The sequence below is a fragment of the Rana temporaria genome, chromosome 11 (assembly GCF_905171775.1).
Source record: "Rana temporaria chromosome 11, aRanTem1.1, whole genome shotgun sequence".
In the NCBI taxonomy this organism is placed as follows: domain Eukaryota; kingdom Metazoa; phylum Chordata; class Amphibia; order Anura; family Ranidae; genus Rana; species Rana temporaria.
The window spans coordinates 39,105,868-39,120,229 of record NC_053499.1 but is presented as its reverse complement, the minus strand read 5'-3'; the positions used below and the strand labels follow the sequence as shown (position 1 = coordinate 39,120,229).

General features: G+C 45.5%; 1 protein-coding gene across 1 annotated transcript in view; it reads left to right on the top strand.

Annotated features, from left to right (window-relative positions):
* The window catches only part of IGHMBP2 (immunoglobulin mu DNA binding protein 2), an 86,382-nt gene that overhangs the window by 71,701 nt on the left and 319 nt on the right, over positions 1–14,362 (top strand). Inside the window, exon 14 of the mRNA XM_040328367.1 lies at positions 2,597–2,781. Within this exon, the coding sequence (XP_040184301.1) occupies positions 2,597–2,781 (185 nt within the window). The remainder of the gene's footprint in view (positions 1–2,596; positions 2,782–14,362) is intronic.

The following is a 14,362-nucleotide window of genomic DNA, read 5'->3' as shown; positions in this document are numbered from 1 at the left end:
CAGAAACAGTAATCACCCCCCCCCCCCCAAATCAGGTCAGCTACATACAGTGCTAGTACACATGGCAGGGGGTGGCAGAAACAGTAATCACCCCCCCCCCCCAAATCAGGTCAGCTACATACAGTGCTAGTACACATGGCAGGGGGTGGCAGACACAGTAATCACCCCCACCCCCCCAAATCAGGTCAGCTACATACAGTGCTAGTACACATGGCAGGGGGTGGCAGAAACAGTAATCACCCCCCCCCCCCAATCAGGTCAGCTACATACAGTGCTAGTACACATGGCAGGGGGTGGCAGAAACAGTAATCACCCCCCCCCCCCCCCCCAAATCAGGTCAGCTACATACAGTGCTAGTACACGTGGCAGACACAGTAATCACCCCCACCCCCCCAAATCAGGTCAGCTACATACAGTGCTAGTACACATGGCAGGGGGTGGCGGACACAGTAATCACCCCCACCCCCCCCAATCAGGTCAGCTACATACAGTGCTAGTACACATGGCAGGGGGTGGCGGACACAGTAATCACTCCCACCCCCCCAATCAGGTCAGCTACATACAGTGCTAGTACACATGGCAGGGGGTGGCAGAAACAGTAATCACCCCCCCCCCAAATCAGGTCAGCTACATACAGTGCTAGTACACATGGCAGGGGGTGGCAGACACAGTAATCACCCCCCCCCCCCCCAATCAGGTCAGCTACATACAGTGCTAGTACACATGGCAGGGGGTGGCAGACACAGTAATCACCCCCCCCCCCCCCCCAAATCAGGTCAGCTACATACAGTGCTAGTACACATGGCAGGGGGTGGCAGACACAGTAATCACCCCCACCCCCCCAAATCAGGTCAGCTACATACAGTGCTAGTACACATGGCAGGGGGGTGGCAGAAACAGTAATCACCCCCCCCCCCAAATCAGGTCAGCTACATACAGTGCTAGTACACATGGCAGGGGGTGGCAGAAACAGTAATCACCCCCCCCCCCCCCCAAATCAGGTCAGCTACATACAGTGCTAGTACACATGGCAGGGGGTGGCAGACACAGTAATCACCCCCCCCCCCAAATCAGGTCAGCACATGGTGGCAGAGCAGACAGACACACACACACACACACACACACTCCTCCAGGCTTTTCTTCTTACAACCCCCCCCCCCCTCACCACTGTTGTGCCTCAGGCTCTCAGACTCTGCCTCTGCTAGGGAGTAACTTGGGAGGTCCGGATTAGATCCCTGATCCTGCCTGTGTCTCTGTGTGTGATAGCAGCAGCTGAGCCGCCCCAGCGGAGAGAGATGACAGACACAGGCTGAGGCCGCAGTGGTGGGTGGAGGCGGAGCTATCAGGAGGGAATTCAGTCAATGAATGAGTGGACGATCTGGACTAGTCCATTGCGGCCGCGGCGATGGGGGTGTTCTAAAAAACACCTAAAGTAAAATGGAGCAGCCAGAGCCAGCAGGGATGCCCTTGGGATGATTGGACAGTGTGACCCGACTCGGGTGCGGAGCGCACCCCATATAGCGAAGTAACTCGGCCACTGACACCCCCCAATGTGTGGTACCTGGGGCGGTCCGCCCCCCCCGCACCGCTATTGGTACGCCCCTGCTAAGCACTGATATTTGCACGAAACGCGTCTACCTCTTTGTCCCCTGCTCCATCTGTCAACCACTTGTCATATGAAGCTTCAATAAAAGGATTTTTGGAAGTGCAGCTGTCCGGAATTATTTCTTGACATTACACAGCATGCGAGCTGAGCTAGCACCTGACTAGTGTGTGTGTGTGTGGGGATTAACCAGAGACTCGCTCAGCTGGAGCAGCTTTTCTTGTTTCATAGGTTCTGGAGGGGGCGGAAGGAGCTGGCTCAGGAGGCTCTCAGTGGGATCAGTGTTTATACCCATGTGTTCCAGTTTACATTATGTTGGTAACTTTTACATTGACACCCGCAGAAGATCGCAGAACACAGTGCGATTGCTATGTGGTGCGGGAAATGCCCCGAAATTGCTGCGTTTTCCGCACCGCATCAGTGCTAACTGGGGAGATCAGCAACACTATTGCAGGACCGTATCCGCGGATAAATCCTCTGGCGGATTTTGATCTCCTGGTTGTACTAACCAGGAGATCAAAATCCCCGCGGAATTCCCCGCCGTCGCCGCGATGCTGTCATATAAGGATATCCACGCATGCGTCGAATCATTACGACGCATGCGAGGGATGAGTTCGGACGGATCGATCCGGTGAGTCTGTACAGACCACCGGATCGATCCGCTGGAGCCGATTCCAGCGGATAGATTTCTTAGCATGCTAAGAAATTTTTATCCGCTGGAAATCGGTCGGCCCGAAATATATCCGCGGATAAATATCCGCTGGATCGTACACACCAGCGGATCTATCCGCTGAAACCGATCCGCGGATCAATTTCAGCGGATCGATCCTCTCGTGTGTACGGGGCCTTAGAGGCCACAACATATGAAAAAAAGGTGAAAATATGTATTGGTTTAAAAGAAAAATGATAATGCTTTCATTCAGTTAATTTCCCCTTATTTTGTATATGTTTGATCTATAGTTTTGTGTGTGTTTGTTTTTTTGTCACTTACAGGTAAAGGTGGAAATAAACCCGAGCCGGAGAGATCAGACGTGGACAGCTTTGATGCTCTGCTAGCTGAGACAATGAAGGCAGACAATACTTGTGGCTTCGGAAAATGTAAAGCCAGTGTAGTAACAGTGGGGGATTTCTGCATACACTGCAATAAACGCTTCTGCCTCAGTCACCATATTCCAGAGGTAATCAATGCTGTGATTGGCCTTCTTGACGTTTCCAGTACATTTATTAGACCTGTTCTCTTGAAGTAATCTATCAGAATCCTTAATGGTGTAATGTGCTGTAATGTTTTTTTCAGTTTTCTTGAGGTACTGCTGAACTAGATGTTGGTGTGGACATACACAACCCAATAAAACAAGCAATGCAGGATAATTTATCATCATTTGCAATGATTCGGTCAATTAAGGTCATATCTAAATAGAGTAAGAGTAATGATATGTTCATTGCAATGCTGGAAATATTTATCTTTCAGTTGTTTATTTTGTAGGAAGCGCTCTGCATAGCCGATTTTCGATTCCCTTTTCTTTGGTGAAAAGAGAAAGGCATTTACCCCTCATGCTGTATGTTTTCATTCATCATGAAGACTGTGACGTTTTAGCAGCTCCAGTAAAGGCAGCAGATGTCTCATTATCAATTGTTGCCATCATCACCCAATCCAGATCATGCTTTAACCCACCACCCCTCCCTGGCATAAACTCCCCTATCATTCTGTTCAGCAATAGGGAACAAAAGAAATATCCAGTGTATGGAGGAGCATATGATCCATATCAAGGTGCAGCAATTGGACAATTGGCAAAGTGATATGAGTGGTTTATAGCCCTGTGTGAGCTACAACTCCAGTGAATCAGGACATTATTTTACCCCTGGCAACTTAATGAAGTAGCAGGGGTGTAAAAGGAAGGCAGGTACAGTAAAACCTTGGTTTGAGAGCATTTTGCAAGACAAGCAAAATGTTTTAATAAATAGTTTAATACATTTTTCCTTGATATACAAACAATGTCTTGATATAAGAGTAGCGTCATGTCACAACTGAGTATAAAAAAAAAGAGAGGAGCCTCTAAGTGTAGCAACATGGTTACATTTAATGAAGGTACAACATTTAGCAACTTATTGCTACACTTAGAGGTGCCTCTCTTCTCTTTTATACCCTGTAAAAAAAATGCTTTGATATACAAGTGCTTTGGATTACAAGCATGTTTCTGGAACGAATTATGCTTGCAAACCAAGATTTTACTGTATATGCTGCAGAGTATGTCTACAACCTAGAAACACACAATTAAGTCAGCAGCTACAAATGCAATGTAGCTACTGACTTTTAATAATAGGTAACTCGCCTGTCCAGGGATCCAATGCTGTCCTCCCTTAAGCTGACTCTTCAGCCATCTTTGGGTCCAGGCCCTGGCATGCCGGCTGTCCATTGCACATACAAGAGCCACGCTGTGCTTTGTGAATGGTTTCCCACAACTTTCTAGGACCTGTGACGTGTTTCAGAAGACTGTGGGGGGAAGGACAGGGGTTAAACTTCGGCTCCAATCTGACCAGGAGTGGGTACCAGTCAAAACCAGGTACCCCCAAAAAAAATAAACTGACAACATTTAAAGAGGAGGGAGACGAGCGGAACTTCTCCTTGTGGGTGAAGTTCCGCTTTAAATTGAACTAGATGCTTTGCTCTGCAAGGGAAATGCACACCTCTAAGGCCCCATACACACGATAGAATTTATCCGCGAATACGGTCCAGCTGACCGTTTCCGCGGATAAATCCTCTCGAGGATTTCAGCAGATTTTAATGCGATGGAGTGTACTCACCATCGCATTGAAATCCGCGCCGAAATCCTCTGGCGATGACGTGTCGCGCAGTCGCCGCGATTATGACGTGCGCGACGCTGTCATATAAGGAATTCCACGCATGCGTCGAATCATTACGACGCATGCGGGGGATCCCTTCGGACGGATGGATCCGGTGAGTCTGTACAGACCAGCGGATCCATCTGTTGGGATGGACTCCAGCAGATGGATATGTTCTGCATGTCAGCAAATATCCGATCTGCTGGAATCCATCCCAGGGGAGATATATCCGCGGAAAAAGATCCGCTGGCGTGTACACACCATAGGATCTATCCGCTGAAACCCATTTGCTGGGATTTATCTGCGGATGGATTCTATGGTGTGTACGGGGCCTAAGGGAGCTGCTTTTTAGTATACATGGTGTCTTCACTTGAATATTTTGAAGAATTTATTCCAGCAGGAGACACCAAGCGCTCAGGTAAAAATCCAAATGCAACCTTTCACCAAAGTCGATAAATGGGTTTTGATAAAGAGAGTTCTGCTGTATTTTCTGAACAAAGTCAAGCGACACTGTACTTCTAGTCATATTCCACTTTGTTAAATATTTATAAATGCACCGACACTGATTAAAAGGAAATGTGCATTTATTAATTGCTTGCCACCTAGAGCCTGCAAATAATTGCAACTGCGACCATTGGATCACAGGTACAATGCATGGGCTCCTATAGACTATTCTTCCATCTGCAGGACCATATTGAGGTGCGAACCTTAGGCAAGTGCAGTAACGTTGCCACATTTGTGCTCCATTGAGATCTAGGAGTCCCTTCACCATGTTGGCAGATGGGACTTGTAGTCTCTGCAGTCACAGATCCCTGACTGGATGATGCAGCTATGTGGGCAGAGCTACAAGAGCCAAAGCTGCTCTGAATAAAAACAGAATAAGAGCATGCAGAGAAAACAACCCCTGTATTCAATAATGGGGATGGCGGTGGGAAGCTGCAAATTCTAACCATGTCTTATGCTAAATCCTAGATATGAGTGTAACATTACACATGATAAGAACATTAAAGCATTTGTTAACCCCCCCCCCCCCCCCCAAAAAAAAAACTCAGATTCTGTCTTTAAAGCATGTTATATATGGATCAGTGCTTATGCTGTGTAATTTGGCACCCTGTAATACCTGGCTGATCCTGCCTGGCTATACCCTCCCCTTTGTAAACTGACCACGTTAATCATGACTGCTGAGCCCCTGATACTGTGGTCTGTTTGCATGCCTCCGTCATCTGCAGCCTGCTCTCCTGTGTCTGTTTCCTCTGCCCCCCCCCTCTTTGTGTCTCCTAGTGACAGTGCTGCACCACTCCCCCCCTGCTGCAGGAATAACCAATATCTTAGTATACTATCTATTCTGTATCCTAATAGAGTTCCCCCCTGTCTCTGTGTTTTATTAAAAAAATGCCTCCTTCACCATATCTCACGACGATCATGTGACTGGCTGCGCCTCCTCTCTCCTCCTCATGTCTCGCTGACGTCAGCCACTGCTTCTGCAAGACGGCAGAGAGGAGACACAGCCGGTTACATGAGCGCCGATTAGATACGGTGGAGGAGGTATTTTTTTTTTTTATGAAACACAGAGACAGCCAGGCACTGTATTAGGATACAGAACGGATTATGTAAATAACTGAAAGTGGGTTAAGAACCACTTTAGGCTAGGTTCACACTGCTGTGAATTTAAAATTGCGATAAAATCACGATTTTACCGCGATTTCGCGGCTGCGGTTTTGCCACGATTTCGGGCCGCGATTTAAGAGACATCTGTGCAGGGTTCAATGTAAATCGCGGTGCGCGGTGAAATCGGTGCAGCGCCGCAGATGCGGCGTCGCACCGATTAGGATGGTGCCATTGCCGGCAAATGCCGCCGATTTGAGATGCGATTTGACATGTGAAATCGCATCTCAAATAGTACCAAATCGTACCCAGTGTGAACCTGGGCTGAATGTCCATTCACGTTTTAAAATCAATGCAATTCTAGGCAGTACTGTTAACGATACCTGGAAACCCTGCCCTTTAAGTAATGTAAACATTTTTGAAGCAGAATCTTTTCTTGAAAGATAATTCATTTTTGTGACACAGCTGATGATTTTTCCAGGCAAACGCAGCTTGCTAACCAGTGTCAGGTGAGAGGCAGCTGAGGACAGCACCGAGCAGCAATGGCACATACTGTCCCTGCCAAGTACTGGGGCCGATAACTCGGCAAAATCTGCCCCTGTGCAAGAAAGTGTTCACGGATATGTCCCTAAATGGCTCCCGATCCAGCTGGGTGCGATTTGCCAAATCACATGACCTATATAAATGCCTACATGCTCTGAAAGAGCACAGCTGTTCCCCATGCAGTCCTGTGGGAAGCTCTAATTAGACTGTTTAGTGGATAACCAACTAATATTATATTAACATGCAAACCAAAAGCTCTCAACTGGGTTTCTTAGTTTGCCGTTTATTACTGTAATGTGGTTCTCTTTCCCTTTTAGGGCTGTTTTGTTCACTGCGCAGTGCAGATTAATTCAAAGAAAGAATAGCTTGACTTTAATATGAAGAATCCTGCTTTTCAAGGCCATGGTATAGAAAGGACTCGTATCTGCTTGTACACCATATTATACATTGACATTATGCCCAATCATTAGCATTTAACTCCAGACAGATATTGTAAAAATCTTGTATAAAAACCAGGATATGAGTCAATTTCATCCTCTTCTAATCTCCATACAGGACTGGGAGAGGGAGGGGATACTGTGCCAATCGGGTGTCCTGATTTCACATCTGCAGGCTAGGAATGTGCTTACAGGAGGAGAGAGCGGATAATGTCCCCATCATTCTGTCGCTGCTCCTTTACTGTTCATTCATAGCCGGTGACTTCGCTGTGTTACTGACTGGCTGCGCTGTCTGTCAGGTTTGACAAATTGGTTGGACAGAAATACAAGTTCTTTGGCAGGTAGAAAAACTTCTATATATGTATTTCAGTGATGAATTTGCAGTTTGCCTGGAGTTCAGTTTTAAATCCTTTCTTATCCTGTCTCAAAAATGATGTTGAAGTCACACCACTGCAGGTTGTTTTGCGTGGTAGACCTAAGTAGACTAAAATACCCCCCCACCCTCCCAAATGTTTAGCTGAATGATCTTATTTCTGAAGTTGTGTGTAATCCAGTACACAATATATAACTATTAGCTAACATTGGCCCCAGGGAGCCCCATCTTCAGGTCCTCTAAAGCTGGCCATAAACTGATTGAAATTTGTCCGGTTCAGCAGGGACCGGCTGAATGTCAATCGGTATGTGGCTGTCCCTACTTGTCAGAAGTCGATTGCCCAATTTCTGTCAAAGGGACATTCTGGAAAGCTTTTGGCAGGTGGCGGGTCCTACTTTCAGAATACTTTGTCCTGGATGGATTCCTCCATCTCTTTCATTTGTGTGAATGGAGAAATCCTGTTCTTCCTTTTTTTTCATCTAGCATGCTGGCGGATCGAAAATAAAAAACCAACAGCATATATCTTTGGAACTCTCTGACACATTTTTGAAGCCCCATGTCATGGTATCCCTGTAGACTTACTACATAGTTATGTTGAAAAAAAGACGCAAGTCTATCTAGTTCAACCTATGAAAGGGGGGGGGGGGTCATACAATCCCATATAGCCACAGTTGATCCAGAGGAAGGCAAAAAAAAAGAGGTTAGTACCCAGTTATATTCTGTACATTTAGGAAAGTATCCAGGCCTTTCTTAAAGAAATCTACTGAGCTGGCCAGAACCACCCCTTGAGGTGCTTTTTCATTTTCACAGCTTTTGCTGTGAAGAAACCTTTCCTTTATTCGGAGATTAAGGGCCAGATTCAGGGAGATTGGCGCATCTTTAGATAGGCGTAGCGCATCTCATATGCGCTACGCCGACGTAACATTGAGAAGCAAGTACAGTATTCACAAAGCACTTGCTCCCATATGTACGCCGGCGTAACGTAAATGGGCCGGCGTAAGCCCGCCTAATTCAAAGTAGGCAGGCAGTGGGCGTGTTGTATTAAATTGAATCGTGACCCCATGTAAATGAAGCGCCGACCGAACGGCGCATGCGCGCGCATGCTTAGAACCACGTCAAATTTACTCCCTAACATACGCCGGCTCAATGCCTGTGACGTGAACGTAACCTACGCCCAGCCCCATTCACGTACGACTTACGTAAACAAAGTAAAATTCGACATCTCTTCCGACGTCCATACCTTTGCATTACCTGCGCCTCATATAGCAGGGGTAACTTTACGCCGGACATACGCCTTGCGTAAACGGCGTAGCTTACTGCGACGGGCGCAAGTACGTTCGTGAATCGGCGTATCTAGCTCATTTACATATTCAACACGTAAATAAACGGAAGCGCCCCTAGCGCCCAGTGTAAATATGCACCCAAGATACGACAGCGTAGGAGACTTACGTCGGTCGTATCTTGGCAAAATTCAGGCGTATCTTGTTTCCTGAATACAGCGCATAGATACGACGGCGCATCCTTGAACTTACGCCGCGTATCAACAGATACGTCGGCGTAAGTTGTCTGTGAATCTGGCCCTAAGTCTCTTTTCCTCTAGACGTAAAGAGTGCCCCCATGTCTTCTGTGATGATCTTAACCACTTGCCAACCAGCCGCCGTCATTATACTGCAGCAAATCAGTTTGTATGTCGGTCCGTTTTACAGCTATAGCAGGCACCCGTGGGCCCGCTGTATGGCGTGGGAGCTAATGTGCATGGCCAGCGGCCCCGATGTCTGCTGGCCACTTGTGATCGCTCCACAGAGAGCCAGAACGTGGATCTGTCAATGTAAACAGATCCCTGTTCTGACCGCAAAGTACAGAGATGGGGTGGCATCCACGAACATATTCGGTTTCCAGGATCCTGCTGTTTTTGCAGCGTGGAGTGGATCAGAAGCTCGCCTTAAGCACCATTAAGGGACAGATTTCAGCTCTGGCTGTGTTCCTCCAGCAAACTTTGGCGGCCAATTCTCTGGTGAGTACCTTTGTGCAGGGGGTTGGTCATATACTTCCCCCTCTTAAACCACCTCTTCCCCCTTGGGATTTGAATCTGATGCTCTCGGTTCTTTAGAAACCTCCCTTTGAAGACATCAGAGAGATTACTCTCTTGGCACTATCTCAGAAGGTGGCCTTTTTGGTGGCCATTACTTCTGTCAGACATGTTTCTGAGTTGGCGGCCTTGTCCTGCAAGTCGCCATACTTGGTCCTCCATAAGGATAAGGCGGTGTTGCGCCCGCAACCTTCCTTTCTTCCGAAGGTGGTTTTGTCATTTCACCTTAACGAGGGCATTGTACTTCCATCCTTGTGTCCTCGGCCGGTGCATCCTAAGGGGGTTGCGCTGCATGCTTTGGACATGGTATGCGCTTTGCAGGTGTACCTGTCTGCTACGGCTTCGTTCCGTAGGTCTGACTCACTTTTTGTGTCGGTGTCTGGTCCACAAAAGGGCCTGGTGGTCTCGTCGGCCACCATTTCTCGGTGGATCAGGCAGACCGTCATTCAGGCCTATGCTCTTAGGGGGCGGACGCCCCCATTTTCAGTCACGGCACATTCAACCAGCGCAATTGGTGCTTCCTGGTCTTTCCGACATCAAGTATCTGTCTCACAGGTGTGCAAGGCGGCGACTTGGTCGTCCGTTCACACTTTTTCCAAATTTCACAAGGTTGATATGAGTGCATCTTCAGATGCTTCCTTCGGCCGCAAGGTCTTGCAGGCGGCTGTTTAAAGTTGAACCTCCTCCGTTGAGGAGCTCTGCTTTTTTGGGGTCAATACGTCAATTTTGTTTATGAGCCAGGTTGCATGACCGCACAATTTCTCAGTTAAAGCGACGCAGTGCCGAATCGCAAAAATCGCTACATTGCTGGCTTTCTGATCTCCTTGTGTGCGTTCCAGGTACTGACCATGCATTTTGGGAGAGAGAGATGACTTTGACATAACGCAGGTGGGAGAAAGCCCTGTGAATGATTATCACTCGAGATCTGAGCTAAACAAAAGCAGCAGAATTTTAATACAAAGTTCTGTGTTCTTTAAATCACATCGTTCCTATTAATCATGTTTGGGAACAGAGCTGAGATTAAATTAATTTCCTTTCAAGTTTTTTCCTAATAGGAGAAGTGTCTGTTTAATATGGAATTTGCTTTTATTTTAATAATATTTTGAGATCTATATCCAGATAGTGTCTTTGTCATTTCCTCCCCATTCAGTGGCATTATTGATGTCATCATGAGGAATCGGCCTGCACGCGATCTTCCAATTCAGGACACGTCTGCACCGCACAGCAATCCATAGATCAGCACGATATACTGACAGACATCACACATTGTCTAGCACTTCTATTGATGTGCAGGACAAATAGAGTGGAAGCGAGTAACTACTTGAACGGCCTCCTACTTTGTCATTTTTATCTGAATTCCTGTATATTAGTGACAGCGTGATCTGTAGTTGATATTCCACAGCATGATGGGTAATCATTGTTCTGGACACAGTAGCCCTGCTGTGTACCTCCTTACCGTGTACCCCCAGAATACAGAACGCATAGGATAATGGCTCCAATTATTGTAAGTATCTTTACGAGCCTTGTGATTGCAACTTTTATAAGCCTTTATATACCCTATATCTTGTGGATTTCATGTTACATGATGCAGGAGATTTTGGCACAATCATACTTCAGCCTCTGCATTTATGGAGTTTAGTTGTTGTCAACAGCGCAAAGAGAAATGACAAGCAGCTCATCAATTTATAACTAGTAAGAAAGGTGTATACAGGAGCAGCCGTTCAATACATATACATGAAAGGAATTCCCTAGCAGTCAGTCAGGGAAAGGGACCTCATTAAGTTTAGATTCCCACTGCAACATTTTAAAGTGATCCTGTCGGGGTAATCAAAAATCTAGATTAACCACTTGTCCACCGGGCCTATTCTGGCACTTCTCTCCCTCATGTAAAAATCTAAATTTTTTTGCTAGAAAATTAATCGGAACCCCCAAACATAATATATATGCAAAAAACAGACACCCTAGGAAATAAAAAGGCGGCCATTGCTACTTTTTTTCTCGCACGGTATTTCCGCAATAATTTTTCAAACGCCTTTTTTGGGGAAAAAAACTTTTCATGAATTAAAAAATAACAATACAGTAAAGTTAGCCCAATTTTTTAAATAATGTGAAGGATGATGTTCCACCAAGTAAATAGATACCTAACATGTCACGCTTTAAAATTGCGCACACTGATGCAATGGCGCCAAACTTCAGTATTTTCAAAATCTCCATAGCCGACGCTTTAATTTTTTTTTTTACAGGTTACTATTTTCGATGTTACAGAGGAGGTCTAGTGCTAGAATTGTTGCTCACGCTCTAACGCATCCGCCGATACCTCACATGTGGGGTTTGAACGGCATTTACATATGTGGGCGGGACTTGAATTAGTGTATGCTTCTGAGCGCGAGCTACCGGGGACAGGGGCGTTTTAAAAATAAATAAATTACATTTTATTTTACTTAATTTTTTTTATTTTTACATTTTTTTTTGTAAACATCCCTTGTAATAGGAATCACTGTGACAGGTCCTCTTTATGGAGAGATGTGGGGTCAATAAGACCCTCCAGGCTTGAAAGCATGAGATTGTGAAAAAAAATTCACCGATTTCATGCTGACAGCCACGATTGTGGCTTTGTTTACTTCCGGGTACCCGGGGCGTGACATCGCAACTCAGAGGTCTTCGCTAAATATGACAGCTTACCGATGGTACCTAATGTCATTCATGGACTCTATTGATGAAGTTTTGCAGTTGGAGTATCTAAAATGTAATAGAAGCCAGGGGCTGTCTCAACTTGCAAGGCTTCATCAATAACAATTTTGGATGGATTGGCCCTTTGAGGTCTGTTTATAAATGTTTTTTACTCAACTTTCACCCAGGATTTATGAATATTTCCAATTGAATCCAATTAGAAATTTGTGAATCTCGGCATTAGGTGGTGTGAATCTTGTGAGGAAAACATTCATTTATAGACCCCATTAACTGCACTCATAAACCATCATAAAAAAAATATAGCCAGTTGACATTGTTTTTTATTATTTAACAATATACTGTATTATCTGATTTTAATGATCTCTTAGTAAACCTATAAAATGTTTTTGATTTATTTATGATCACATTATCTGCCTGAGCATAATCTCATGAATAGAGGGACTGAAGGTCAAGGACCGAGCTTCTATATCATTACCCTTTATTGCTACATTCACTGTTCTTCCCAAATTTTGTTTACTATTTATCTAAATCAGAACTTGGGTAGATGGTGGTTCAGTGGTTGGCACTATTTTCCTGCATTATGGAGTAATTTTTCCAAACGGGTCCATGTCTGTATATAAAGAGAATGCTGTCTCCATTGCTTGATTGGTTTAGCTTTAGATATTCTAGATCAGTGGTCATCAACCCCGTCCTCAGGGCCCACTAACAGGCCAGGTTTTATGTATTACCTTGGGAGATGCAGACTAGAATACTGCAATCACTGAGAAGGAAATGATAACTGAAATGCATCACAGGTGATATCATTTGCTTCTCAGTGATTGCAGTATTCTAGTTCTTATCTCCCCAAGGTAATACATAAAACCTGGCCTGTTAGTGGGCCCTGAGGACAGGGTTGATGACCACTGTTCTAGATTACTTCCATGATTGAACAACATACCAGAAGTTTAAATAGATTCTGAATTAGTTGCCCCAGACCAGTGGCTTGTTGCCCTATGGAAGATGTTGAACATGCATTCTTCCCCCCCATTTGTGCACGTGGCAAAAAAAAGTTCACATGCCAAAACTTTAAATATAATATGATGGTTGTACTGCAGTCAGGATTTTACCTACTTTTCAGGTTTCAGATGCTTACGAGAACCCTTTGTTCAAATAGTAACTGAGTGGAACCATAGAATGTTGGCCCATGCTAGTGTTCAAGCCACATCATGTTGCTGCCAACTAACAGTTCACTATGGGATGTTAAATATGTTCATATAGTGATCCTCTCTACTCGGCTATGCTACAGCTTGGTATCTAGTTACATGCCCCCCCCCCCCCCCAGCATTAAAGATACTTCCCTATAGTATGTGTAAGCCTAAATGATTTCAAACAGGTATGTGTGATTTACTATTTTGCATTATTGATCAGCAATCAGCATTTCTATTAAATGGGGCACAGAATGCATGGTATGGCCAAAGTGGAGGGGAGCATAGAGAAAGGACACTAATGCTTTCATCCGGGGATGGAACACACAGCCGTCATAACCAGAGTGGGCCAGAAGTACACTGGGAGCTGTACTATGGCAGAAACAACAGTATTCATTTTATAGTACTATGAAGTATTTTAAACCTTTTATTACAGTCAGGAAAGATGTTGTGATTTACAAACATTTCTGTGCCCAGAGGTCCACTTGAATTTGTTTGGGGTATTTAGGCCTCAGTAACCTCTGGATAAATTTTTTTTAAACTTTGCCTAAAAGAAAAACCTCCCTGCGATCCTTCCTTCGAAGGCAATGTAGAGCTCTGTATGACATTGCAACCAGGGCTCAAGTCCTGCGGGAACACGTGGGAACGGAGTTCCTGCACTTTTTTCACAGCAGGAACTCGGTTCCCTTTCCAGGACTAGAGCAGCCGAGCCGCCGGAGCCAATCCTTCACTAAGCGGCGATGCCCAGCTCGAGTTACTGTCAGGGGCAGGCGAACCTTAGTAATCCTTTGTTACTGGCCGCTTCCTGTATATGCATTCATCGGGTAGTGTGCGGGTATTCCGTCACTTCCTTGATGCCGCAATGTCACCTGGGAGCTTTTGTCATTGTTCCCAGGAGACATTGCGGAGGTCTGCCGCGAGTTATCGCGGGATTTAGAAAGAACTTGCGGTTTAGTAATTAAGCATATGAGCGTATCATTTTTTATTTTTTTGGTG